General features: G+C 44.3%; 1 protein-coding gene across 1 annotated transcript in view; it reads left to right on the top strand.

Moving 5' to 3' along the window:
* fut8b (fucosyltransferase 8b (alpha (1,6) fucosyltransferase)) overlaps positions 1 to 27413 on the top strand; it is an 81415-nt gene extending 54002 nt beyond the window's left edge. Inside the window, exons 4-10 of the mRNA XM_070987142.1 lie at positions 136 to 298; positions 5135 to 5249; positions 10182 to 10419; positions 17285 to 17531; positions 24902 to 25078; positions 25190 to 25340; positions 25642 to 27413. Of these exons, the coding sequence (XP_070843243.1) occupies positions 136 to 298; positions 5135 to 5249; positions 10182 to 10419; positions 17285 to 17531; positions 24902 to 25078; positions 25190 to 25340; positions 25642 to 25980 (1430 nt within the window). The 3' untranslated portion in view covers positions 25981 to 27413. The remainder of the gene's footprint in view (positions 1 to 135; positions 299 to 5134; positions 5250 to 10181; positions 10420 to 17284; positions 17532 to 24901; positions 25079 to 25189; positions 25341 to 25641) is intronic.
* Positions 27414 to 27615: the final 202 nt, after the last annotated feature.

Below are 27615 nucleotides of genomic sequence, written 5' to 3'. Positions count from 1 at the left end.
CGCCGTAAAATGAACGTCATCGATTTGTTGTTGTAGAAGATACCTGTGCCTCAAATGTCATGCCAGCTGAGCATCTTTGTTATGTTTTCATGTGAGCTGTCCTCTTTTAACCCCCCCATCACCACCACTTTGCAGGCCCTGGGCCCACTCAGGAGGAGCTGCGGAGGAAGGTGGAGAACGGCGTTAAGGAGTTCTGGTATTTTGTTCGCAGCGAGGTGAAGAAATTGTCCAGCGTCGAGCCCAGCGAGAGGCAGAAGTATGCTGACACGCTCCTGCAGGACCTGGGACACCAGGAGAGGTGGGCTACAGTCGCCTGAGCACGCAGAAAATCGTCATATATGTTAGTTGGTGTTGCTAACACCTCTACCTCCCTCTAATGATGATCTTAAAGTAAAACTTAAAGCCTGATGCAGCTTGGCTTTGTTACACGTGTCAGAACCGAACCGACAAAGAACAAATCATTTTGATCGCTGATTCATCATAACTTTTAAAGCATTCGTAAACATCCATCCATTGTCTATACCCGACTATCCCTTTTGGGGTTGCGGGGGGGCTGGAGTCTATCCCAGCTGTCCACGGGTGAGAGGCGGGGTACACCCTGGACCGGTCGCCAGCTGATCGCAGGGCAACATATAGAGACAAACAAACATTCACGCTCACACTCACACCTAAGGACAATTTATGGCGCATTTCCATTACACAGTTCCAGCTCTGCTCAACTCGGTTCTACTCTACTCTGCTTGGTTTGGTTGAGTTTCCATTACAATTGAGTACTTCATAGTACCTCCTCAACATAGGCGGGGTCGTCATACCACGGCTGCGCGAAACTGCCATGACGTCAATTTGTACACGACGCAAACAGAGCCGACAAACAATGGAGGACATCGAGGCGATGTTGTATTTGCTGCTCGGTTTGTGGCTTTTTGTCACACGCAAAGCAAGAGAAGAAACCCAGAAAAGGCTGGACCTCGTCGACGGACCATGGTGATATTTTACGAGCAGCTATTTCACTCGAGTGAGAATAAAGAATAAAGTCAGCGGTTGCTGCTGCCCGGTGTTACAATGGAGGGGGTGGGATTGTTTTTCCGGTGTTGGACGTTGCAGACCAGTGACGACACTCTCCAGCCAATCAGTGGCCAACAAGCTGTTGACGTCACACATATAGTATTGCTTCTACTTGCTTGGAACCTCGCCAGAGCAGGTACTAAAAATAGTATCGGGTACCAGGTACTATCCCTAATGGAAACACAAAACACCCGGTAGAGTAGAGTCGAGCCACGCTAGTGGAAATGTGGCATTAGAGCCACCAATCAACCTAATGAGCATGTTTTTGGTCTGTGGGAGGAAGCCGGACTGCCCGGAGAGAACCCACGCATGCACGGGAAGAACATGCAAACTTCACACAGAAAGGCCCTGCCTGACCTGGGGATCGAACCGGCAACCTTCTTGCTGTGAGGCACGCACACTACCTGCTGCTCCACCGTGCCGCTAAGACTAAACATTTAATCAGTTATTTAAACAAAAGACCAAACTGATTAATCATTAGCTGAAGGTGAATAGATGTCTGCAGTGTTAATGGTCTTCCATATGAGAAACAGCTCCTGGCGTTAAGTGTACCGCTGTTTGTGATCTCGCCCCATTTCGTCTCTGTAGATGCGTTCAGTGCTGATTAGAGACTCACAGGCTGCTCTTTACCAGCCACTGATGATGTCAAAAGTTGAAACGAGGGTATTTGCAGGAGAACTTGAAAGCATCACTTGCAGCGGTTGCTGAGAAACAAAGGACAAAGGTCAAACCCTCCCTGTCATCGGGATGGACGGCTTCCACGCAGCTGAATGAAGAAAGGCCTGGCGTCACTTAGCCAAGTGGTTCATAGTAATCCTGCTGAAGTGGCTTACAGGGCCCATTGTCTTAGTCATCGCTGCCTAAGCAGCTTTGCAAAGACTGATTCCTCACCCCGTGCGCACACACATACACATGTAGCCACAGACTTTCACATGCATTCACTTTTCGTCTGTGTTTCTCTGTATGGGCTGCAGGCGAAGGCTGGGAGAGCCAGCACAGATACAGGCAGAGGTGGAAAGAGCAACGAAATGCTTGACTCAAATAAATGCACCGCTCCCTCATTTAAATTCTGCTCAGGAAGGGGGAGAGGTGCTTGTGTCGAAAAATCCCAAGTTAAATAAAAATGTTGCACATTAAAAAAGTGCATAATGTAGAGATCCCAGTTTCACAAGTTTGACATGAAGTGAAAGAAACCGTGGGAAAGTTGATAGATATTTGCACAATGGCTCAGCGTTCACATGCCTCCGACGGGAATTAACGAAGTTCGTTTTTTTTTTTTTCAAAGTGGAAAGATACTCAGAGCAGCGACATGACAGCAGGTCAAACTCCATCTGCTGGTGAAGCTGACAGTCTGTGGTGTGATTGAAGGCTCTCGAGGAGCCAATAAATGCACCTTGAGGTGAGATTATTTTCAACTAAATTGATCAAATGATCTTGATCTACCGATTTAAGTCCTCAAACTGTTAATTAGTTTGATCACAGATTATTTTGCTTGTTTGTTTTTTGATCATTTAGTCTGTAAATTGTCAACAAAGTCAGCTCATGGTGACATTTTCAAATATCTTCATATATAGTTTTATCAGCAGTCCAAAACTATAGTCAGCTATTCAATTAACTCTTACAGAAGAGACAAATGCATATGCTTGCAGCACACTATATGTCTGTAGACCAGTGAAAGAGGACCTTTTGTCTCTCCTCCCTCTGTCTTACATGGCCTGGTGTCATTCTCACCGTAATGTAACCTAAAACCTTGTAATTGCTCTCCCATTGGTGCAGCATCAGTACTCAGGAAAGCTTCGCTCTGCTGCCAAGCCCAGCGGCTGCAGCCTCAGCGGCTACCGTTTGAGCCCATCAAACGCACCGGGGAAGCCCACAAGCCTCCCGTATGCCCAAGACCACACACAATTACATACTGACACGGGGATGCACACCCCCAATGTGTACGGGAGTGCAGGACTTCGTGGAAACGTGGCGTTCCCTTGTCTTGCTGCCAAATCCCTCAGGGCTTGTCTGTTGATTCCGTCCTGTTACGTTTTGCGGCCAGCCAGGTTTGCTTTTCCTTCCCGCAGAGGGTCTCTGATGGCTCCCCTGTGCTCCCCCGGAAGAGAATTTGACATCCATTCACACATTGTGGTTCCAGCTTCAGAATGAGACAATGAGTAATGATACTGTCTTAGTCGTAGAGAAAGGCACTATTCGCCCTGCTGCACTGTTAAAATGGAACGTGCTGCGTTTTCCTGCTTTGTGTGTGTGTGCGTGCCTCCGTGCGCTGCTGAATATTTGCATAAGAGCTCTCAGTCACACAGGATGTGACTGATTTGGGTCAAAGAAGTGAGTAATAAATTAAGCTTGCATAAGTGTGTGTGTGAGAGAGAGTGTGTGTGTGATGTGTTTGCATCTGCCCTTAGCTGCATATATCAGAGCTTTTGGGCGTGTTTTAAGTGGACGGTCAGGATATTCAGCAGTGTGTGACATGGACACAAATTCTGTCAGAGGCTTGTAGATGGCAGACTTAATCCAAAAAAGAGCTAGACAATGAGAAATACAGTGTTGTCGTTTGTCAGCGTGACAGAAACGAGGGGGCCGCAGACAAGATATGCAAGTATGTAGTGTGAGATATATAAAATATGCAAGTTCACTTAGTGGAGATCATGGTGACTGTAACTGATCTGCATATTCAAGGAGGGCTGGGTGGTATTGACGAGGACAATATATGTGCACTGTTTTGATATTGATCTCTTCTTGAAGCAAAAAGTCAGAAACTGTTTATAGATAAATTAACCAGGAGGGAATGTCCTAATCATTGATTGGAACGGTCTCAGTGGTCTTGTACAACCAGGATTATGGAAGCCAATCTGAAATGGACCCCAAGAATACAATGTACCTGATCCCAACACGTATAAATATGTTTTCCCAAAAAAAGAGAGCTGATCCAAAAGCAGACAGAGGACGGTGTGATCCGATCTGAAGGCCTGAGGATAATCATTCTCATGCAAAATCCAGTTGCCCTGAATAGACCCAAATAAACACCAACACTGGCAGCAGTAAGGTGCTTCACATATTCACAAGCAGCCGTGGTCAAAAAGCCGAGTAACACATGTCCTTTTTCTCTGCTTATCACGCTCTGCACCTCAGGTGGTTAACAGGAACCTGTGACCAGGTATTTAACACGTTGTGGGGACTAAAATCTGTTTACACAGTCACATTGTGGGGACTCACCAGGGACAAAATGGAGGTCCCCTTAATGTAAATCATTAAATTTTAAGGTGAAGACTGAGGATAGGGTTGCGGGTTAGGTAAGGTTAGGTAAGGTTAGGTTAGATACAGGGTTAGGAATAGGCAATAGTGGTTATGGTTAGGGTTAGGGTAAGGCTCCAGGAAATGAATGTAAGGCTAATGTCCCCACAAGTGATAAAAACTTAATGTGTGTGTGTGTGTGTGTGTGTGTGTGTGTGTGTGTGTGTGTGTGTGTGTGTGTGTGTGTGTGTGTGTGTGTGTGTGTGTGTGTGTTAGAACAGAAAACAAAACAAAACAAACAAGAAAAGCTATCTACTGATTTTGAGTCATGGTTACACACACAATCACACCCAATACTGCGTGAAGTAGATTGAAACTCAGTGTGCAAGAGAAAAATGTGTCTTTGTGTACACGCACACACACACACGCACGCGATGTAACTGTAAGGTCGCGTAGTAAACACAGTTTTATGACATTACTGTCTCTCTGGCTTCCCAACAAGTTGCCTTCTTAATTGCATTATGACCACAAACTCGTTACAGAATCCTTCTGACAAATTAAACGGCTACTCTGGGAATTGAGTACAAGTCGTTGATGTGTTTATTGTGGACATAAGGCCTTATATTTCATCATCTAGTCAAGTCGTCCTTAATATATTTCTACGCATCTATTCTCCAGATGTGGCCTAAATCTGGAGAATATGCTGCTATTTTTGCATTGTATTACAAACATTAAAACAACAGCCAAGCGCCCAACAGAGTTTGTGGCAATCAGTGCCTGTTCAGCTTGTTATTTAAATAATTGAAGTTTTGAATTGTGTCTGTGTTGGCAGGTCCATCATGACAGACCTGTACTACCTCAGCCAGGCGGACGGAGTGGGCGAGTGGAGAATGAAGGAAGCTAAAGACCTGTCGGATCTGGTCCAGAACAGAATCACCTACCTACAGGTATCTACAGACACACCTGCTGCTTCGCCAGCTGGCCTTGCTACTGTCTCTTTCCCTCACATGCACACACAGAGTTGTAAACACACCCACATGGAGGCACAAAGATGCTGTAAGCATTTTTGCAAATGTTTCCCTCACACGTACAAACGCGCATATGCATTTTTCAGGACATCGTTCACACTTGCTTGTCTCATTTGCACCATCCATAACTGTCAGCATCAGTTTCCAGGAGGAGCAGGTGAGGGGTGTGATAGCAGACTGTCTCAGCAGTCGGACCTGACAAGCGGGGTTCTTGTTGCTTGTCAGCGGCTTAGTGACGCATGCGCCAAAACACACATGCAGACTTGCAAAATGACAGATCGGCAGACGCGGTATATGCAGAAATGCAAAAATGTCTACGCGGGGCAAAGAGACACACACACATTTACTTTGGCTTGGATGCACATATGCTCACAGGTCCACATGCACAACCTGAGACCCATGACACATCCACTCACCCCCAGCCGGCCCACTCCCCTTCCTCAGCTCTGGTGCTGCCGGGTTCTCGGGTGGGGCGGTGCGCCGTGGCACCGGGCCCTGCAGCATTAATGAGCCGGTGTGTTTGATGAAGAGGACCCAGTCAGTCTGGCTGGGCGGAGACAGCACCACTAACAGCTGCTGTCACCACCGCTGAGGGATCACACCGCTCCACCAGCTGCCATCACTAATTCATCACACACACACACACACACAAGAGTCGTGCACAGATGGATTCACCCACACCTACGCAAGCAAGTGGCGCACACATGCATACACACACACACGCTGAGCCACAAGATTGATGCAAAGAGCGGCCCTGCATATGTGTGTGTGTGTGTGTCTTGCTATCTCTCACACTCACACATCTATATGTACACACACACACAGGCAGACTCCTCCCTCCTGTCCTGCTGTCTCTGCCACCCGTACCAGCCTCTCCCTTCATTCCTGGTTTAACTAACTCCATTGCTGCGTCTGCTCCATCTGGCCACTCACAACATTCAGCGAACACGACTGGCTTCTTCAGATGGGTTTCTGTTGGACATGCTTTTCATCTATTTTTGCATCACGAGTCTTTGTAAAGTGGTGTTAATTAGCAATGCACGCTCTCTAGAGATCACTTGTCAGTCAGTGGGGGTGTCTAGTACCGGCTATAATCAGTATTTTTATCTCAACAGTAGGACATATTGCTATGTGTGTGTGAAATACGTTGCTCATAGTCATGAACCCACAGACTCAACTCTGTGGAGCTTTATAGAGTCTTTTCAGCTTGTTGTTTTGGTTTTCTGACCCCAATTATTCATTTTCAGTTGCAGCTGTACACTATCTTCGAAGCACCGAATAGCAGCCAAAGTTAGAGAATTTAGTGGCGCATTTAACTATCTGCTAGATGCATAAAAGGCAAATGTCTGCAACAATAGGAGAACATCTGGCTTATGTTTACAGCAGAGCCAAAGAAACGTGGAGTGAGCGCATTCATCATCACATAGTTATGATATTGAAGACTTAAGAAGACGTTGTGTTGTGACACAGTAAGAGTGAACCAAAGCTCAAGTGTGAAATCTATGCATTGTGCTGGCTTTTGTTTTCCACATCTCGTTCAGGGCATACGTGCATCCGTCCCTGTAAATCCCTCGTGCGTGGGTACACAATTTGAATCCAGCAGCAGGACGGGCAAACTCAGCAAGTAACAATGAAACAGAGACATTTGCAGAATGTCAAACATTAAATGGAAAACTGGGTTTCTTATAATAAAAATCTTGGTGAAATGATAAAAACTTCCGTTAATGACATTTGAGCCTTCTCCAGGTGGAGCTCATTGACAGTTCAGTAATGACCCAGTCCCTCTTACAGATGCACTGTTGCTTCTTCAAGCGTGAAAGGTGTCAACAACCTGTGCACTACAGGTGGTTTTCCTCTAAAGGGGTCCATGAGAAAAATACAACTTCAGTGAGCTGAATATTCTGTGATATTCTGGCAACAGAGAGGAGCCAAACAGACATTTACCTATACAAAGCCTTACTTTAGACTTCAAGTGTGAGCAGCTTCCTTTCATCTTCTACCGTGGCTTTTGAATGTGGACATCATGGTGGATAATTACCTGAGCTTTACATACACTATCTCTATTTCTCAAACCCAGTTGTTCTCAGCCATACTCCCTGCATAAACAGAGTCACTGTGGTCTCTCTGAGCTGAATCACTCTGCGACTGCCTCTGTTTTTCACACTCAAAAAGCACACCATTTAAACAGGCACTTAACCTACAGTACAGAGCGGTACTCAGAGGCTGCCTTTGTGCACGCATCCGCCGTCATTATCCTTGAACCGAGTCTCTCAGTTGTTCGGAGTTGTTCCAGCCTCATCATTATCAAGCGGGAATCCAATGGTGGCCACCATGACACGTGGCTCGTGCCACGCATTGATCGCTGTGCGCTCAGATGCCGAGCTCTGTCGAGAGGAAAGCTTCACGCGTACCCTTTTGGTCAGGACGCCACCGTAGGTTATTAGTACGGCAAGTTAGCTTACGTCAAAGGGGGTAGTTGTGAAGCGGCAGCCTGTAACGCTGAGGAAACACCTGTGGCGTGTTCTGTCAGCTCGATGGCTGCTGTGCTCTGTTCATGTTATTGAACAGCAGTGGTGGTAATCGGTTTTCAGCACCTAGAGGAGCCCGTCCTCTCCTCTCCTTGCCCCTCTTTTTTCTTTGTATTGCCCTCCGTCCTCTTCCTTGTTTCATCTCCACTTGTTTCTTTTATCCTCTCATCGCTCGCTTTTCCTCTTCGCTTCCCTCTCCGCTCCTCCTCCTCCCTCTCTTCCTCGTCTTCTCCTGCTAGTGTGTGATAGGCAGCGTTAGCCGGTGGGTGTCGTGCGGCCTGATTACTGTGAACCATCCACAGCTGCAGCAGCCTAATGAGGAAAACACTCCCATCAGCCGCTAATTGCTGTTTAGGAAGCTGGTTGGCACGAGCGTTGCGGAGTCGCTCAGACCGGCTGCCGAGCGAATCACAAACCGCCCGGCGACTCATCGACAACACAGCATGTGTCACTCTGTTGGTTTCCACTTTTTTGTTGTTGTTTTTTTTCATACTGAAATGAAAAATCCTTGTTTCTTCCCCCAGTGCCTCTCATTTGGTATTCTTCCCCTCTTTGACTTTGTGTGACATTGAGGCTAATTTATGGGATAAGGGATTTTTGGGGGGGGGGGGGGGGATATGAGGAAAGAAAGAGTGGTAGAAAATAGGAGGGAGGGGAGAGGGTAAAATGATGAAAAAGGCAGGGAAAAGGAGCAAAAAAGCAGCAGTGACAAGTAAAGGAATGCAAGAGCAACAAAAAAAGAGATTAAGGAGGAAGAGATATCAAAGGATAAGGCTGGTGATATTCTGTTTTTTTTATTATTGTCAGCAAAACCCAGGAAAACCCAAAGCCAATGAGTTTGGCCATCTCTCAATACTTTCCAACTTCCCCGTCTGCTTCAAGCCCATTGGTTCCTACTGGAGACTTTAATCTTAAAAAACTGGTCACAAATGTATAGTTTATTTTAAAAATGATTTCTGAGAACAGTTCAGCAGGGAGATGTGTGTGAGTGCCAAGTCTGCTGTATTTATTAATTTGTCTAATAACAAAATAACTCATAAAATGTGAAGAAAATGAATATTCTTGTGCTTATTTTCCTTATTAATTAGAGAAATACATCCTTCTCTCTTTGACTAAACTAACTAGCTTAATTGCCTTCTTAACTCATCGGAAAAGTTAAACTTCATTCAAACTTGACAGAAATGAAAGAAAACTCACCAAAACCGTCTTGGTTTGTCTTTCCGCTGTTAGCATCGAGCATGTCAGCATGCTGATGTTAGCATTTAGCTCAAAACACTGATCATATCCATCAGCTTCAGCTGTACTTTGTGCTTAGTGCTAACTGGCAAATGTTAGCATGCTAGCACACTGTGCTAAGATGTTAAATATTGTAAGCATCATATCTGCTATACATCAGCATGTTAGCATTGTTAGCATGCATTGTTAGCAAAAAACGTATTATATTCTATATTTGTATTATTATTAAACCACACTGTGTCGGTCTGTTTCTCAATACTTTCTGACTCCCGTCACCTTTCAGCGGCACAAAGCCCCAAGATTTGTATTAATGTAAATCTTTAAAAACAGCTCACAAACGTGTACTTTTATTTTTAATACAGGCTCAGTAATTTTCAGTATAGGTTTCAAACAGGACAGGAGTGACTTTGTGAGGGACTATTTTCAATAGTAGTTTAATCCACATTATGTGCTCTAGTGAATATTTACAGTGTGTGTGTGGGATCTAAACTCCAGTTTGGTTGAAATAAACCCTTAATTCACCGAGCTGGATGTGAAAATGTTCTGGCTCGTCGCACTGTTTTCCCTGCTGCTTCTTTGTGTTACTGAGTTAGTTCACTGTATGAGAGTCTGTCGCTGAGCAGAGGCAGACAATCAAATTAGCTAAATAAAATAGCAGAAATCGGAAAAAAGAAGAAAAAAATGACGAAGGACTCAGACAGTGGCCAATATATTCATCCAACCGTCCAACCCACTTGCTACGATAAAATAGAAAAATATAATGTCACCAGTTTTATCTTTTAACAATAAGAAAAGCGGTAGAACAAAGAGAGGGGAAGAGATAGTAAAAGAGGAATTTACAAGGTTATCACAGAGAGAGAAAAGGAAAAGAAAGTGGCAGGTAAAGAGAGAAAAGCAAAGCGAGAAATAGAGTGAACAGGTGTAGAATCAGAGCGAAGTGGAGGATGAGACGGACGGACAAAGGGAACAAAGAAAACAATATCAGCCATGTGTTATTACAAGTCAGAGAGCAGGGCTTTGAGAGAAGCAAGACGAAGGTCAAGCAATAAAAAAAATGCTGAAACATTCCTCGCTCTCCTCCTCCTAGAACCCCCCAGACTGCAGTAAGGCGAGAAAGCTGGTGTGTAACATCAATAAGGGCTGTGGTTATGGCTGCCAGCTCCACCACGTCGTCTACTGCTTCATGATCGCTTATGGCACCCAGCGCACGCTCATCCTGGAGTCTCACAACTGGCGCTACGCCCCGGGAGGCTGGGAGACCGTCTTCCTGCCCGTCAGTAACACCTGCACCGACCGCTCTGGAGCCACCACTGGACACTGGTCAGGTAGGCGCACACACACATAACTGGCATAATGAGCTACGCACAGTCGTAGCCTCAGTGCTGCCTTCGCCGACTGCGATTGGTTGCTTGGAAATCAAATAACCCTCGCTTTTTTATTTTGACTGTCCCAGCTAAAAGATAGCGTCTGCCAGACCCCTCTTTTGTGCTGCTACGGCGAAAACAAAGTGTGAATTCCCCGGCTAAGCAGGACTATGCAATTCCCGTTAAAGCACTTTGGCAGCCGGTGTAGCAGCAGCAGGTTATTGTTCAAAGGTTTTGTTGCCAAGAAATCCTGTAATGTGATTTCAGTAAACAGCCCGCTCCTCTGACCTACAGTAAGTTTCTACTCGTAGTGTCTGACAGAGACAGAGACCGCAGGGAATCATATTTGCACAAGCGTTGTCTGTTATTTGTTCACTCAGTCTCCTTGCACAGTTTTGATTCATGCCAGTTACTGTATACGGAGAAAATCTTTCAGCATTGACCATCTAAGTCCCCAGAAGTCAATTTCAGCTATTAGAATTATATATATGAGGAAGACTGTTGCAGCCACAGGTTGTTCCATAGACTGACGACACATCTAATGCATGTAAGTGCGCGTGGATATATATGTATACAGAGATAATTTCCTATTTGTTTTTCATTCAGGTTTGTCTGGTTCTTTCTCTTTGAATTAATTTGCACATTTGTTCGTAATATCGAAGCGTTCGTCGAGCTTCTCACCCTGCAGTCAGACAACTTTATTTGCTTCGCCTACAACAGACGCCTGTGCGCGTGTAAACGCACCAACACGTGCACTCATTAAATATCACTTACGCAACAAAAATTAAAAATGGATTTATTTTTGGGTGCACATTTTCATATTTTTTTACATGTGGTTGCCACCTGATGGCAAAGGTCAAGAATTGGGTCACCAGTTCATCAAAATGCTTTCCAATAGCAACCATTACTGTTGAGCCCTGCAGCCATTATTCAAGCACTGCAGTTAAGCAATGATAGCCTACAACACGGTGACGAGCAACGTGCACATGCCATGTCCAACATGCCTGTTCCTCATTCTGCCAACTCGGTCTCATGTGACATGACTGGAATGTCCTTTACCAGTTGCGCCCCTGCAGCTGCTGCCAAGCCAGCGAGATTAAGGTAGATGCATACCTTCCAACGTCAAAGTCAAGTTGAACTTGTTACACTTGATAGCAGATACATGTGCCGCTATAAAGAACTTCCAGAATGTTCAGCGTCTCTTGTGGTTTCTTGGTGTTTGGTCTATGATGTAGGAGAGTGTAGGGGCCCCACGAAAAACCTTTGCACGAGATGTGCGCAATAAATCAAACAATTTAGGACCGTCGTTCCGAGAAAAGACAAAAAAAAAGAGAAAAACCGGTAACCTAAACACACCCTTTGTGCAAATACAGACATTACATCAGAAAACACACTGATGCACATTTTATTTACTAAAAATCCCCAAATATCACTGAAGCTTGGCGTATGCTGGGAAGAACTGGGCGCTGAAACGCGTGTTGCCTGTGTACGATACATTTTAACAGTTCGCAGGAGAATGGCTTTTCTAACTTTTACCTGCTCATTCACACTTAAAACCAGAAACTCCATTTAAACCTTAAAATGTTCTTTCATGCATTATGACTTTTATTCAAATTTTAAATCCTGTTCATAATTAGACCTTTGCTTTTCTAGTTAATAAATGTAATTATAACTCATTAACTACAAGGTGGTGAGCATGGCAGACATTATACCTGCAAAGCATTAGCATGTTAGCATGCTGACTGCAGTGTGCATGGCTGCAGCCTCTTTTTCTTATTATTTATGTGTGTTATTAGAATTCTGAGCCAGTCGTAGACTCTCCATAATGAACACCACATTCAAGCATAAGGTGCTTCATACGTGTACCTGCTCCAGAATACTTTAGGCTGAAGATAGATGTGCTTGTTTGAGAGAAATGGATCTCCCCGCGAATGAAATGGTAGCAGATTCATTATGAATGAGATTGCATAGAGGCATGAATCGAAATTGAGATTTTTAATGCGATTACAGGAGAGCCCTGCAGTATAAGTGTGTTTGCCTGTGCTAAGCTGACCAAACCAAAGCAATTGTAAATGAAGATCAGTGATGATTTGAGGGATGAGACTGAGCCTGCCTCTCCCTCTCCCTCACTATCGGTTTCTTTCTCATTGCTTTCTTGTTCTCATCGCAGCATCCTTTCAGCTCTTCATTTTTCTCCTATCGCTTCATTTGACTTGTGCTCTCCTGGGCTCTCCCTTTTTATCTCCTGCTCTCCCAGCACCTTCCTTCTCTTATTCTCCTGCCTTTCATGTGTCCTTTTCCACTATCTAATGTCTGTCTCTGGTGTCTGTCTTAGAAAAAGCCTCCTATAGATCCATATATGCCATCTGGCTGCTCGCAGTCAACAGCCAATTCACTACAAATGCCACTCCCCTCCCACACCTTTTAGCATCCTCAACTCTTCAAAGTTTTGCAGTATGCAGAGGCAGTGTCTTCCATCGACCAAGCCTGCTAACTAGCTAGGCATAGCTAATGTAAGCATAATGAGTGCATGGCTATGCTTGTGGTAATGCCTGTTTTGTTAACAGTGCAGGCAAGAACACTCCTTGGGGCACTGTAGCACAAAGGGATGCTAAATCCTTGGATTAATAACTAGGTATACATTGAATATGTCATTAATTAGGTGGAACATCTGTATTTGTTCATGCCAGGACAGTTACTGCATTTGCATGTAATGAATACGGATCTCTTGAACTTGCAGTGGTGCAGAGCGTTACGTTAAAAGATAACGTCCTAACTGGTGTTCGTTACCTGCATGCAAATGAAAAGGGTTGTGCATGGTGTCTGGTTCTCCTGAACCCTTATCATCTTGTCTCTGCTGTATCTTTTTTTTTTTTTTTAATGCCACCAATCCTGATCACCTTCACATAGAAATGTGCTCACTGCTGTCGATGCTCTGCACTGACAAGTCTTCATATTGTTTGCTGAGCATTGTGTTTGTATGGGAAATTGACTTTGTTGGTATTCTGTGTAGCAGCCTTACCAGATTCCACAATTCCTCATTTATCTTTACATGGTTAGCCCACTTTATCTTAAGTGTCTCCCCTAGGATGTGAGGCATTTATAGAAAGAGAGAAGATGCATAGTATATCCATCTGTGACGGGGTATTTCTGTCAGGAAAACATATAGCTTGGGGGGGAAATCAAAGATAGCAATAAAGTCATTATGAGAGATGCTGATTTTCCTCCTGCAAATGGGAAAAGGGAAAATCCACATGACACACAGAGCACCCCTCTATGAGCTGCTTTGTGTCAGAAGAAGAAAAGAGCAAATAATTGAGAGGAGAAAATAAGTTTCATGTTCATGTTACAGGATGGAAATAGACATGTATTTTATTACAGTATCAGCACGTAATGATAATACTTTTTGATACCTGAGATATGAACTTGTTTTTCCTACGAAATATTTTTACTCACCGTGGGCTCGACTTTCACTGCAGCAAACAATCCAGCACCTCAGTGGAGACAGCACAGGCATGGCTGGAAAAATGTCTGTAGTGCAGTATAACACAGTTACAATGGCATAAATCAGAAAAAAGAACAAATGTTGATTTTCTTACGCTGAAATTTAATCTGTTTATGGTAAATTTTTGAAAGTGACCTGAAATGTTGCAGATATCTGGAGAAAACGAGGGCTAAATGTTTTAAGTTTAGATTTGGTCTTTTGTCCTGATGGAAGACTATGTCGCACATGATTCATTCAGGGACCGTTGGAAATTTGAGAATCAGACAATCATGTTTATTTCCTGGCTTTGATAGATGAGGCTAGATGCTTTTCAAACCCTGGCAGGTGTTTCAGAGGGTTAACCAAAGAAATCAAAATTCTTAACTGATAAATGTTTTCTAAACACAAGCAACCTGACAAAAACCTTGACTGAGTGAAATACAATTCAAAGTTGGCAAAACATTGTTTTTAATTAGGAACTAGATTATGAATCTGAATCTGTTTCATTACATTCTAATTATGAAACGGGAACATTGATAAAGGTTGACCCACCTTCTCTCTCTCTCTCTTGGGACTGCATAATAGTGGCAATACAGTACCCAAATTTCCGGTCTTCTGTCGGATACCAGCTGTGTGCAAAAAGCATTTCTTGAATTAAAGTGAAGAATTGACTACAAATCTGAACAGACGCTCAGTGCCAGTTTTTAATGCTTGACAATTTTAGATTCTTTACACTACAGACATATTTCTGTCAGTGCTAAAAAGAAGTAATGAGTTTTAAATACCCAGCTTTACTGTCTGTTTAGCCCACCGGTGCACATTGCTTTTTTTTTACTACAACTTTTATGTTCAGTGGACAACACGAGAGAGCTTAGCACCATCTCACAGGCCGGGCACAGCAGACTGAATCCTGAATGCACAAAGGGGAAACCAGTCTTCTTGTGGAACAATGGTTCATTGATCAAAGAGCTAATTTGCCAAAGAGAGTATATTCCTTTGAGGATCTCTGTAGAGATATTACTGCCTTATGAGTGAGCCTGAGAGCAGCAGGAGAAACATAATGTTCCCTGCCATGTAAAGACTAGAACAAGAGTTCCCCAAGTTCATAAACTCGGTCTCAAATGTATTATGAATGGAAAGGCTCCGTATTTTGTGTCTGGTTGGTGTCACTCGTGCTTCTCCAGTTTCATAGTTGTGTTCATCTTGTGAAATATTTATTAGGCCCCCGTACACATCATAGGTTTAAAATAAAGAGCGAGGATTCAGTGTCAGTGCAGGCCTATATGCTTTTAAGTCATGATGCATGCATGCAGGCAGTCTATGCAGAGAGTTGTGATGAAATTTAGAGGAGCTTTGTGATCTAATTAAGTAGCTGTGGGAGGAAGACATATTGCATATCTGTACATTTGTGCCAAGAAGTGCAGGCCTCAAAATATGCCCATTCCCCCTTATGTGAATCATGCCAATGCTGTTATATAAGCAAAGACAGGCCTGGGAATATTTTTTCTGTTCAATATTTAATGCTCCTACCAATTTATATTCAGTTCATGCTCAGGCAAACACACACACAAATTGAAGCCTCTGTTTCTGTCCTTGTTTTTAACATGTTTTTTATGTACCCCTTCTGTGAAAGGCCATTTTTAATGAGTCATTATGCCATTTATTTGGAAGTGTGTCGTGGATGTGTTTGCAGCTGTATTAGGGCCTGTCTGTGGCAGTTAGAGAAGCCACTTTAGTCTGACAGAACACAGGCCTCAAACTTGTTTTTACGGAAATCAGGGCTTTACGCACGCACACACACGGACAAAAAAACACTCCTCGGGTTTTAAGACTGAAAGAGAGTGAAGGTTTTGTCTGCCAGGCATATCCCTTCTGGTGAGATGAGATTAGCTGGGCTCTGTGTGTGTGTGTGTGTGTGTGTGTGTGTGTGTGTGTGTGTGTGTGTGTGTGTGTGTGTGTGTGTGTGTGTGTGTGTGTGTGTGTGTGTGTGTGTGTGTGTGAGAGAGAGAGTGAGTGTGTATGAGAATGCACATTTGTTTTTATTGTTTTATTTGAATCCCCATTAGTTGCCACTGTTGGATCACTTTCTGCTCTGCCTTTCATAAGACCCCATACATGTCCTTTTAATGTACATTTCTGTGTGTGGCTACATGCCTGTTTGCATGTTTTCCACCTTCGTTCACACATGCAGGTGTCATGTATGCGTCTTTGTGAATGGACACTTGGCCTTGAATGTATGGAGGTCTAGCAGTGCCCAAGGGGCTTACTGTTGCCCAGAGAGGTGACCTTCATAATCAGCCGTACTCCACCTTCCACCCAGGGCTTCTGCCAAGCAGGACTCAGCCTAAGGGGGCCGATGCCAGAGCACCAATCCAGGTCCTTGCATCAGCCCCTGGCTGTACACAGCCTTGATAGAAAGGAGCTTACCTTGGCCTTTAAGCAAGGACAGGCAAAGAGCAGCTGTCAGTCACAAAAGCTGGACTCACAGCGGCTGAGGGATTTGGATTCATGCGGGAAGCAGAACAGGAATTAATATAATAAGGCTGAGGAATTATGCTGGGATATCAGCATCACAACATATTTGCATTTTTCACTGAGTATTGTAATATTCAGTAGTTATCTCTGTAAAAACAACTGTAAAGCTACAGATGTTTGTCAGTTTGACAGATCCAACAGATTGACAGAAAAATCCAAAAATCACAAATTTGCTTATAAGGTCTTTATAGTCTGCACAGCATACCACGCCCTCTATCCGCAAAACCTCAGTTTGGATAAGGAGAAAAACTCCCAAAAGGCCACGTTCAGACCGACAGACCGAAAAAGCTGAACCTGGCTCAACGTTTACTGGATGACAAAGTGACATCATCTGGCGAGGCGCCGCTTTGGCCACTGCAAGCACACATGGTAGATTACTTTGTAACGTGAACAGTGTATTTCAGCTGTTTACCTCACGACGGTCGCACAGAGAGATGAAGTGATGTCAGATGCAGTACTGTAACTTTCCACAGTTGGGAAATCCTCTCAGAGTGTTATGAAGCACTGCGCAGTGTTTTGGTGTCTGATAAGCATTCAAAATCAAGGATGTACATACTACAAATCCTGCCCTTCCTGCATTTTATTTCATGTCTCCCCAGTATCTGAGCAGCTGTAGCTAAAGGATGGAAATTTGAGCATTTGTTGCTTTTCTCTGTATTCTAAATGGGATATCTTTGCGTTTTGGACCATCGGTCAGACGAAACAAAGCAACCTGAGGTCAACCCTAACCCTAACACTGTTTTGTGTCATATAAGTATTATTTCCTGAATGTCTTACACACTATTTCCTTCTCTTTGGACCACCCAGGAGAGGCACACGATAAGGACGTCCAGGTTGTGGAGTTGCCTATCGTGGACAGTCTCCACCCTCGGCCCCCCTACCTGCCCCTGGCGATCCCCGAGGACCTGGCCCCACGCCTGCATCGTCTGCACGGCGACCCCTCCGTCTGGTGGGTGTCCCAGTTTGTCAAGTACCTGGTTCGCCCGCAGGCGTGGCTGGAGAAGGAGATCCAGCAGAGCACCGCCAAGCTGGGCTTCAAACACCCCATCATTGGGTAAGCACACTGAGCCGTCACTCCTCGCCGTGTGTGGCTTTGTCTTCTCTTTCCGCCGTTCTAAACGCTTATAAATAGTAAGTACTTTGCCTCTATAGCAAATCTCTACAATTTCGAAGTGCTTCACAATCAAAGCAAGCAGAAGGCATAGGAAGAAGAAAACAAAACATAGCCGTCAGGGCTGTGGTGCAATACAAACACTGCTTTGGGTGAGGTTAATACGAGGTTAATACAATAGTATTAAAAGTAATTTAATTTGATGCTAGTGTTTTGTTTGGCTAATTTTCTACCTTTATCCTTGGAAAGCTTTCGCTCGTTCATTACTTCACTGCTTTACACTCACGCAGCTCATATTCATGCAAATCAACTTGTCCAAGAAATTTCATCATTCTGCCCTCGTCACTGTTTTTCTAACAGTGGTGATATGATATGTCTGATTCTGTCTCCATCCATGTATTAATGTCCCCATGAGGGTTTTATAGTCTCGAGTCTAGTCTAATCCCAGTCATTTAATAATGAGGATCTGGGTAGCAAATCCTGATCTGACTTATATTGTTGTTAAAGCAGTTATAAATCTGAATGGTGAATTAATAGCTGACTGACTTTAAAATCAGTAAAAGCGAAGAAATGAGGAAAGAGAAGCTTAATGAACGCATTAAAAATGAAGAGCCTGGCAGCTTTTCTTTTTATCTTCAATGGCCTTTGTTAATGAAAGGATCAGACTACGCCTATATCCTATATTTTTTTTTTGTCTATTGTCAACAAATCCCATGAAAAGACCGAAAACAACAATTATTATATCCTTCCAGCAATTATTGTCTGTGTGACCAAAGCCTGATATAGCTTATTCCTCCATGGAGCTCTATTGTCGTCCAAAAACTATTAAAAACACATAAATGAGCTGCGCTCTTACACTGGATGACATGTTGCTTAATTACAAGGAACAGTTTAGCAAGTTTATTTTGAGTTAACCCCTCATACACCATGCTGGTGCAACCACAATGCCCGGCTGTTTTGGGATATTACTGAGCCTTATATTTTCAATTCAATTCAATTCAATTCAATTCAATTCAATTCAATTCAATTCAATTCAATTCAATTCAATTCAATTCAATAAAACTTTATTTGTCCCCTAGGGGCAATTAAAAAACAGACACACAGGCAGTTATTTGCATTAAATAAATAATTACACAGTGCAAAGACGATAAGATAAATAGTGTGTGTGTATGTGTGTGAGTGTGTGTGCATATATATATATGTGTGTATGAATGTGTATGTGTGTGTGTGCGTTTCTGAAAGGGCTCAGATGGCGTGGGTGGAGGGGTTCAGTGGAGGGGTTCATTTGAGACCTTTTTTTAAAGTTTACATTTTCAGGAGGAATGAACGAACATAAGGCTGAGAGCCACAGACACGAGAGAAGTCAGTGAGTATTGAGAGACAGAATAACACATTGTAGGTTTGGCCATGCTAGCTCTTCTCTGCAAGGCTGTACGATGCTAACATCGGCATGCTCACAATGCCAACACGCACCGTAATAGGGCATGTTAGCATGCTAAAAGTTGCTAATTAGCACTAATCACAAAGCACAGCTGAAGATGATGGGAAGGTTGTTTGTTTAGCAGGTGTTTGATTGTTAACAATTTAAAGTTTTGAGCCGATGATGGCGCTAAATGGAAGATAAAGGGATCACTAAAGCTACTGTAATTCACCCTGAGGAGAACATGAATGTCAGTGGTTGTTGAGACATTTCACTCCAACCACAAATATCAGCCTGATGGTGGCGCTAGATGTAAAGCTGAAAGGTGAACGTGGAAAATACTTGTAATTAAATAATAGTTGCTGGGATGTTTCAGTCTGGGCCAAAGCGGTGGACAGACTGGTGACCGACTTTGCCGTCCTCACCCATGGTGTGTCCAAAGCGAGAGGATAATGGCGTCCTTGTCCTCTAACAGTCCACATGGAAGTGCACTGCTCACATTTCGTACAAAGCACCTCAGTGTCCTAATATCTGAATACACCACCTAGATATTATTTTTCATCAAACTGGGCAAAAACGGTGCAGATGAGATGACACAAGCCCTTCCAAATATGCCATTACCAGGTCTGCTTTCAGACCTTCATATTGTCTCGACTTCGATTCATGAAGACTCAGCATTGTGCCGTCTCCAGAGTGGCGCTGCTCTCACAGCTTGAAACTGATTTGGGACTCGCTGTGGTCCAGTACAGCATAATTGGAAAAGTATTCATCAGTGTGAGGTGCTCATTTCCCACGAGGGCCTCCCCCTGTGGGAGCATACGCAGTACTGCTACTGTAAGCAGCTCCAGACAGCACCTTCGAAGAAATGGGTCGGGCACGTTTAGCTGTTTATTTACTCGTTTATTTTTCTCTGCACCCCTGTCAGACGCTCAGTCAACGAACATTCATGTGCTGTCTGCCAGCCTCCCTTCACTCATAAATAATTCCACCCGTCTTTGAGCAGCGTTTCAAACCTGGATCAGATACTTGGCAAATAATTTCCCTCAGTTGTCTGGAAGAGATGAGGGAGGGGATTTACCATATTAGGACAATGCACATAATTACAGGTAAACTGTCAGTCATGGGAAAGTATGTGAAATGACTTTCAGGTAGTTTGCTGAGACGGTCTAAAGTTTGTGCGCCGTCCCATGAGGCCGGCTCCACCCTCCTGGTAAAGGAAGTAGTTTAAAACGAATGCTAGGAGTTCTATTCTGATAGCGTCTGAATCAGCCTGGTTTACTTCTGTCATCCCCTTCATATCTCTCACATCCATATGTTCACAGTGTCTGTGCCAGCTTCTCGCCCTTCATAGCTCCTCTTTTTGCTCACCTTCTTCTTAACATTTTGCTGCGAGCGACCGTCACCGTTCCTCCTCACTCTTCCTGTCCTGCTCTGCTCAGTTCTCGCTCCCTCTTGTTACACTCCCTCTCTTTTTTCTCCGTCTCTCAGATGCTCCTCTCTTTGGTTTCTACCTCTCTGCCTTTCATCGCCCCAGCAGCTTCCGCCTCTCTCTCCTCTTTGACTCTCCCCCCCCCTTTTTTTTTTACCTTGTTTTTTTTTTTTTGTTTAATTTTCTCTGACTCATCCCAACTTTTTCAGTCTCCCCGTCCTCTCACATCCTCTCATTTGTGATCGTTGCTCCGTCTTCATTTGTTCATCCTGCTTCAAGATTTTTCAATTTTTCATATTTCACACTCACCTCTCCCTCACGTTCCCCGGGTGCACATCCCTACCCACAATTCTCTTGCTTTCAGTGTTCACACACGTCTCTATCACAGTTCTTTGTGTTTCCCCCTCCACACGCTCATATATCCCACCCTTTTTCTCCCTCCATATCACTGGGGAAAGGGTTATTGAAATGTAGTGCTGGGTAGAACAAAGTTTTTATCCCTTTTTTCCTCTTCCCTCCTCGGCTCTTGATACATCCACTCCACTCTGCACTGATGTTGCAACAAAGTGCCTGTGTGCTTCTGTCAGCGCTGTGGGGGAAGGCGATATGTGTGTGTATGGAAAAGGGTGAGGCGGGGCAGGGGGGGTGAATGTGAGATGTAAAAACGGGGTTGAAAGAGATCCATAGTGTCAGTGCAAGAAAAAAACGGGAGGGCGGCAGCAGTGGAAGATGCAGGCCTTGATGGAGAGAGTACCAAGAGGGAGAGGAAGGCAGCTTGTCCCCAGAGCACCCAGCAACCGCCAGCCGACCCCCACACGTCTCAGCCGCCACCAGCAGCACTCTCTTGCTGCTGCTCCCTCAGGACGTGAGCTGCAGGAAGGCTCCGACTAAAAGCAGCTATCAGCACAGCTCCATCCTGCCACCATTTAATGCTCCCTAATGGTAGTGAGGATAGAGAGAGTGGAAAAGGAAAGTAGGGTTAGTGCGTCTGTTGTAGATACCAGAGCGGCGTTATGGCCACGGCAATGCACTCAATCAAGAGGTGAATGTACTGCATGTACTTTTTATAACATCTTGTGTCAGGTCTATTCTGTATGAATGAGACTTAAAATATACTGTGTGCAATGTATTTTTAATCACAACAATAATCATAATAATAATGCCAGAATGTCATTATATGATGTCGTTGAGGCTTTTCTGTTCTTCGTCCTTTTTTCTGCATTATCAGCAACTAATTTGCATTCTTACCATTTTTTTTTTTGCTATATTTCTATAAATATTTAAAGATTATCTGAGCTGTTGCTCATTGCAAAAGAGCCCAATTTACAATAAACTACAGCAGTGGAACTATCGTGCAGCAGGAAATGGAACAAATGCGGCTGCATGGGGACAAAAAAAAGCATAGATGAAAAATTGTTTCTGACAGATCGACCACTGAACAAAAATCCAGATGCGTTTTGATCGACATCGGTAAATGATGAGTGTTGTGGTGATGAAGTGGTGTCTGTCAGAAATAGGTGTCAAACATAACGTATATGAGTTTTATATGTGTGAAAATGAGTGGAGGCATGTAGCGAATACAGACGCTTCCATACGAGGCGTAAGGGCTCGCTGCTTGAGCGTGATGTACGATGTCATGTGACCATAACGGTCCCAAGATCTCAATCCAGTTGAACCCCTGTGGGAGGTTTTGGAGCGATGTGTTAGTCGGTGCTCTCTGTCACCATGTGAGGTAATGTCTTGCAGAAGAATGGCATTCATGCCTCCACTTCCACAGACGATCTCTGTTAGAGCTCTGCAGCTGTTTTGGAGGCACTTGGTGGCCCGTCACCCGATTAAGACACTTAACGATGGCCTTTCCTTTAATTCGACACCCACCTGTAATTATGAACAGTTAAATCTCAAGAACAGCTCTGCCATGTTTTGATGTCAGAGTACATGTTGCATAAGCAGCAATCCTACAGCACAGTACATTATAGATGTGAGCTGTTTTCCAAAGACTCAACTGCAAATGGAGGCTGCAGTTCGAAGGCCAAGCAGCCCGGAACTGCAGATTCTTCGTCAGCTGAGGTCAGTGTCAAATGAAAAAAACCTATTTTCTATATGTTATTGTCCCGATCGGGAAGGATCAGCGCTTGCTGTGTCTAGTGTGGGTGTGTTTGATGTCTTTAATGTATGCTTTTACGCCCACCACGAGGACTGCCCTGCCTTGCCAGTGTACTGTATGGAGCGAGAGAAATGAGTTGAATTATTGTGGCGCTGGTGTGGGAGAGTGCTGAGGGAGGAGGTGGCTGAGAGCAAAGCCTCAGCGCCGCCTCTGCTGCTCTGAGGGAGAGAGAAAAGGGCGAGACAAAAAGAGGGTTCACAGGAACAAAAAAAAACAGACATGAAAGAGGCGAGGGAGCAGGAGAGAGGGGCCCTGACAAAGCCTGGGAGTCGAGACCCCCGTCTGATCAGAGCCCAATGAAAGACTCCGACACCCTCGCCACCCACTCACCCGTTTGTTCTCTCTCCATTCTTTGGCTTTTATTTGCCACGTAAATAAAGGGTCCATTTCTCCGGCAAGCATCCCCAATAGTCTCTGATTGATCACTGGCAAGTGGTAGAAATTAGGTACAGCCTGTTTGTTCTCCTTCTCTGAACCTCTGATTGTTTCTTTTTTCGCTTTTTCTATCTGCACCTCATTCTCACAAAAGACGTAGAGGCAGCCTTGAGGTTAGAGAAGCTGTTTGAAGCCCGAAAGCAACTGGGAAATCCTGAATGGGGGACGTGAAAGACTAATACTCTCCTTTAAAAAGGCTCCTGACCCTCGGTGTTCCAGAGGAGCTGGCCCTTGCTCAGCAGCAGACAGCTGGTAGCACTGGGCAGCTCCCAGAAGGGATGATGTGAATGTGGAGGAAGAGGAAAAGAAGTGTTCGTTCGATTTCCTTCGTAAGAAAACAAGTTTTTTTCACTCTCAGATTTTGAATTTTTCATCTGCTCCTCAAGGCCAGAAGTCACAATTCAGATGCGGCCGGCTAGTTTTGTAATTGAATAGTTCTGGACGGAATAAAATTGTGTTTCGGCATCCATCAGTTTGAGGGATGCCTCCCTGTCAGCAGATAAAATATCTCCGTTCTCGGCCATCCTTTGTTCTGTTTACGAGCCGGGCTCGTCTTCTCAGCCGGTGACAACGCTCTCTCTTTGTCCTTGCTCACTGGGAGCGATGACAAGGACACTGAAAACACACACTTGTGTTTCTTATTTCTGTCTGTCTTTCTCAAACTCCCTCTCTCTGTCACCGTTTGCCTTTTATTTTTCCTGTTTGTTTGTTTTTTTCTTTTGTCCCATCAATTTTGTTTGCGATTATACCAACAATGGAAAGATTCACCAAATGTGCCATTCAAGTTGAAGTGCAGAGGAAGAGAAAAGCGCCAGTGTTGTGAACAAGTATTTTAAAGTGTTACAACACATGAATGCACGTCAATGAATAAACTGACTGTAGAGTTAAAAACAGGTTCTCTCGACAAGAATAAAAGACTTGATAGATAAAATACATGCGTGTTCGCCACCGTTCAAAAGTTTGGAATCGCCTGCCACAAAAGCTCGATTCAGGCAGAGCGATCTTTGAGGTTGGAAGTCCTCTTTAGCAGTGGATGTTATTTTGTATGAAAGGTTTGCAAAAAACGTTTTGTACGTGGGGAACTCAATGCTGCAATGGCTCAAGCAGACTGACACCTGAAAGGGCAGAAAGGATTCCTGTGAGCATCAGTTGAATGAAAATAGAGGAAATCAGCAGTCGCTCGTCAAAGAAACGGGAAGCTCAGCATCAAAATCTTCAGGTTTGAACAGGTTTCAGTATCGAGTGCTGTAGCAGGTGTGTCGCTTCAGCAAAGCTATTCTCCAAACTTCTAAATAATGGAAAAAAATACATTTGTTGTCTGCGACAGTTTTAGTTGTTTGAAAATGGACATTAGTGAGAAAAAAACGCTCATATAACAGGTGAATACAGACATTGTGAACAGTGTGTATCAACAGCACTCAGTGTTACTGATTATTTACCTGCAGTCAGTGATTTTCCTTAATTATGATTCATTTGTAGATGATCTGCTCTGTAGTGCTTCAGCCTACAGAACTCTTTTCTGTTTCATCTCAGCACTCTTTCCTGAATGTGTCTAAACACAGAGATTTGTTTGAAGGAAGCGGACAAGATGCCATTTTTTACTTAATATTTCACTTTGTAATTCAGCTTTGGGTGTGTTTCTTTTTCACAGGGTGTCTGTCTCATGTTCTACTGTCTGGATAAAGCGACAAACAGTAATTTTTCTAAAAGTTATCCACAGGTGTAAAAAAGGACGCTCTTGCAGTTCAGTTGGAGGACACTTGGTGGAACGAGTGTAAGGCCTCTGTCCGCCATGATGGAATAATATTAAAGGGAGGTGCTAGTCTGTAACCCTGTCTGTGTCCCTGTCCGTCTGTCTGCAGAGTCCATGTGAGGAGGACAGATAAAGTGGGGACGGAGGCGGCCTTCCACCCCATCGAGGAGTACATGCTGCATGTGGAGGAGCAGTTCCAACATCTGGCCAGACGCGTCCACGTGGACAAGAAACGAGTTTACCTGGCCACTGACGATCCCTCCCTGCTGCAGGAAGCCAAGACCAAGTCAGTGTCCAGGAGTGTGTGTGTCTGTGTGTGTGTGTTTTCATCCTTAAATGTCTGACCACGTTCATGTCTCTGGACTTCATCGGCCTCCCGCCTTGCTGTCCCTTCCAGGTATCCAGACTATGAGTTCATCAGTGATAACTCCATCTCGTGGTCGGCAGGCCTTCACAACCGCTACACCGAGAACTCGCTGAGAGGAGTCATCCTGGACATCCACTTCCTGTCTCAGACTGACTTCCTGGTCTGCACCTTCTCCTCACAGGTCGGTCCACGTTTAGAGACGGCGTGAAATGGTACTTTGATGTTTATAGAGTCCTGACCACACCTGTGTGCTGGTATTGGCTGGCAGCTGCACACCCACCACCCGACCACATAAAGTCAATACAGGCAGATGTCAGGGCCTCTGCACATAAATACACCATCACACACTTCTGTTGGGTCATAAATGATGATGGAGATTGATTAGTTTTCTTCATGCATAGTATCCCTTTAAGTTCAGTGCTAGAGTGTATGTACTTAGTTACTTTGGACCTCAGGTAAATGTGAATCTGTGTCTGTCTCAGGTCTGCCGTGTGGCCTACGAGATCATGCAGATGCTGCATCCAGACGCCTCCTCTTTCTTTTACTCCCTGGATGATATTTACTACTTTGGAGGACAAAACGCCCACAACCAGATCGCCATCTACCCCCACCAGCCACGCAACAGCGAGGACATTCCCCTGGAGCCCGGCGACGTGATCGGCGTGGCCGGCAACCACTGGAACGGATACTCCAAAGGCATCAACCGCAGACTGGGCCGCACTGGCCTCTACCCTTCCTACAAGGTCAAAGAGAAAATCGAGACCGTGAAGTACCCAACGTACCCCGAGGCAGACAAAATGCTCAACTCTCAAAAGAAGTAAAAGAGGAAATGAAAAAAAATAAATAAACAAAAGACGAGGATGAGTGAGGAGAAACACGCAGACTCCGATTCCAGGGAAGGAAGCTGCTTTTGTACAGAAGAGAGAGGCGTACTTAGTGCGCTAAGCTGAGAAGAAAAGAAAAAGCCTGTACCCAGGGGTGATGGGAATGAGAATGCACTCTGTGTTCATGTGAGAGTGTGTGTGTGAGAGAGTGTGCGTGCGCGTGCGTGTGTGTGCACTTGTGTAAATGCCTGTGCATATGTCAGGTCATGGAAGACTTGCACCCTACCACTACTCCCCCGCCCAACGCTCTGACATTGGGTCTGTAGAGACGTAGACGTTGAACATTGATTTTAAATAAAGCAAGAAAACAATTAAAATCCACACAACTGACCGAGCTCGCTCTCCAGAGATAAGACTGGGACTACTGTAAGACTGGCACACCCCAGAGTTAGCTTCAAATCAATGAGAAAAAAATATGACAAACTGGAAAAAGGTGTTTTGATTTTTATTTAATTCCTTTCAGTGGTTTTTGATTCTAATCTTGCCTTTTTTTCCCCCTTTTCTCCTGTTTTTTTTTTTTTTTGTTTACTGAATGTACTGTATCCTCCTCTTGCCATGCTCACCGCTGCCCCTCCCCCCTCCCACCACCACCACCTCCACTCACTGTGCTTCCTCCATCTCGTCTCTACACGTGCAATTAATTTTAAAATACCATATTGTGCTTTTAAATGAGTGTTTTTAAAGGTCTTAATTTTGTGTGCAAGGGGCTCGTGCATTGTATACTGTACAGTGTGTGTGTGTGTGTGCGTGTGTGTGGAGGGATGCGTGTGTGTGTGTGTGTGATCAAGCGTGCCTGTGTGTGCTGTTTAAGTCTAAGGGGCCATGTCACGACCTGGTGCCTGGTTATTGAGCGGTGTGTGTCCTTATTTCCGGCTTTCCTCCCGACTGAGTAGTGTTTGTGTGGCCGGTGGGAGACTGGCGGTGACAGTGGGGACTGTCCTCAGCCCCCAGCACTTGGAACAATGGTGAACTCCAGTCATTCCGCTGGTGACCTCTAGTGAACAATGGTAAGATTATGTGGAGTATGGTGAACTCATGGTGCACGCACACACCACAGACACAGGAGCCGTCCTGAGGCTCACCAAAAGAAGCACTCCACCGAGAATAATGTCCTTTTTCGGCATCTCTGCAGTCTCTTCTGTCCATCTCTTTGTTTTTTTTCTTGTTTTTTTCTTGTTGTTTTTTTTTTTTTACTTTTAACATTGCTGTTTTAAAATAAATGAGGAAAAATATGCCTATGTTTAAAAATGATACTGCTATGTTATATCAAACTCAGTCCCCATCATGAAGGCTTTTTTTTTCATAACTTATGTTCTTGGGCATTGTCTTTGATAACCACGGATCAAATAAACTTGAGAAATCAACACAGCATTTTTTTTCCTTTTCGGTCTGATTCTGTTCGCCATCTGCTCCTCCATCTCTTAACGGGCCACACCTGCTCGTTCAATCAGGCTGCACACGCTTCAGCGACATCACGCACATTCCAAATTGAAAATCAAGGCTGTTTTTACATTTGAAGTGTTCATTTCCTGAAGGGTATCCATCTATTTTTGAAGAGTAAAAGTCATTACC

Source organism: Chaetodon trifascialis, chromosome 19 (assembly GCF_039877785.1).
Source record: "Chaetodon trifascialis isolate fChaTrf1 chromosome 19, fChaTrf1.hap1, whole genome shotgun sequence".
In the NCBI taxonomy this organism is placed as follows: Eukaryota; Metazoa; Chordata; class Actinopteri; order Chaetodontiformes; family Chaetodontidae; genus Chaetodon; species Chaetodon trifascialis.
The sequence above is the reverse complement of the archived record's forward strand: the minus strand, read 5'-3'. Positions and strand labels throughout refer to the sequence as shown.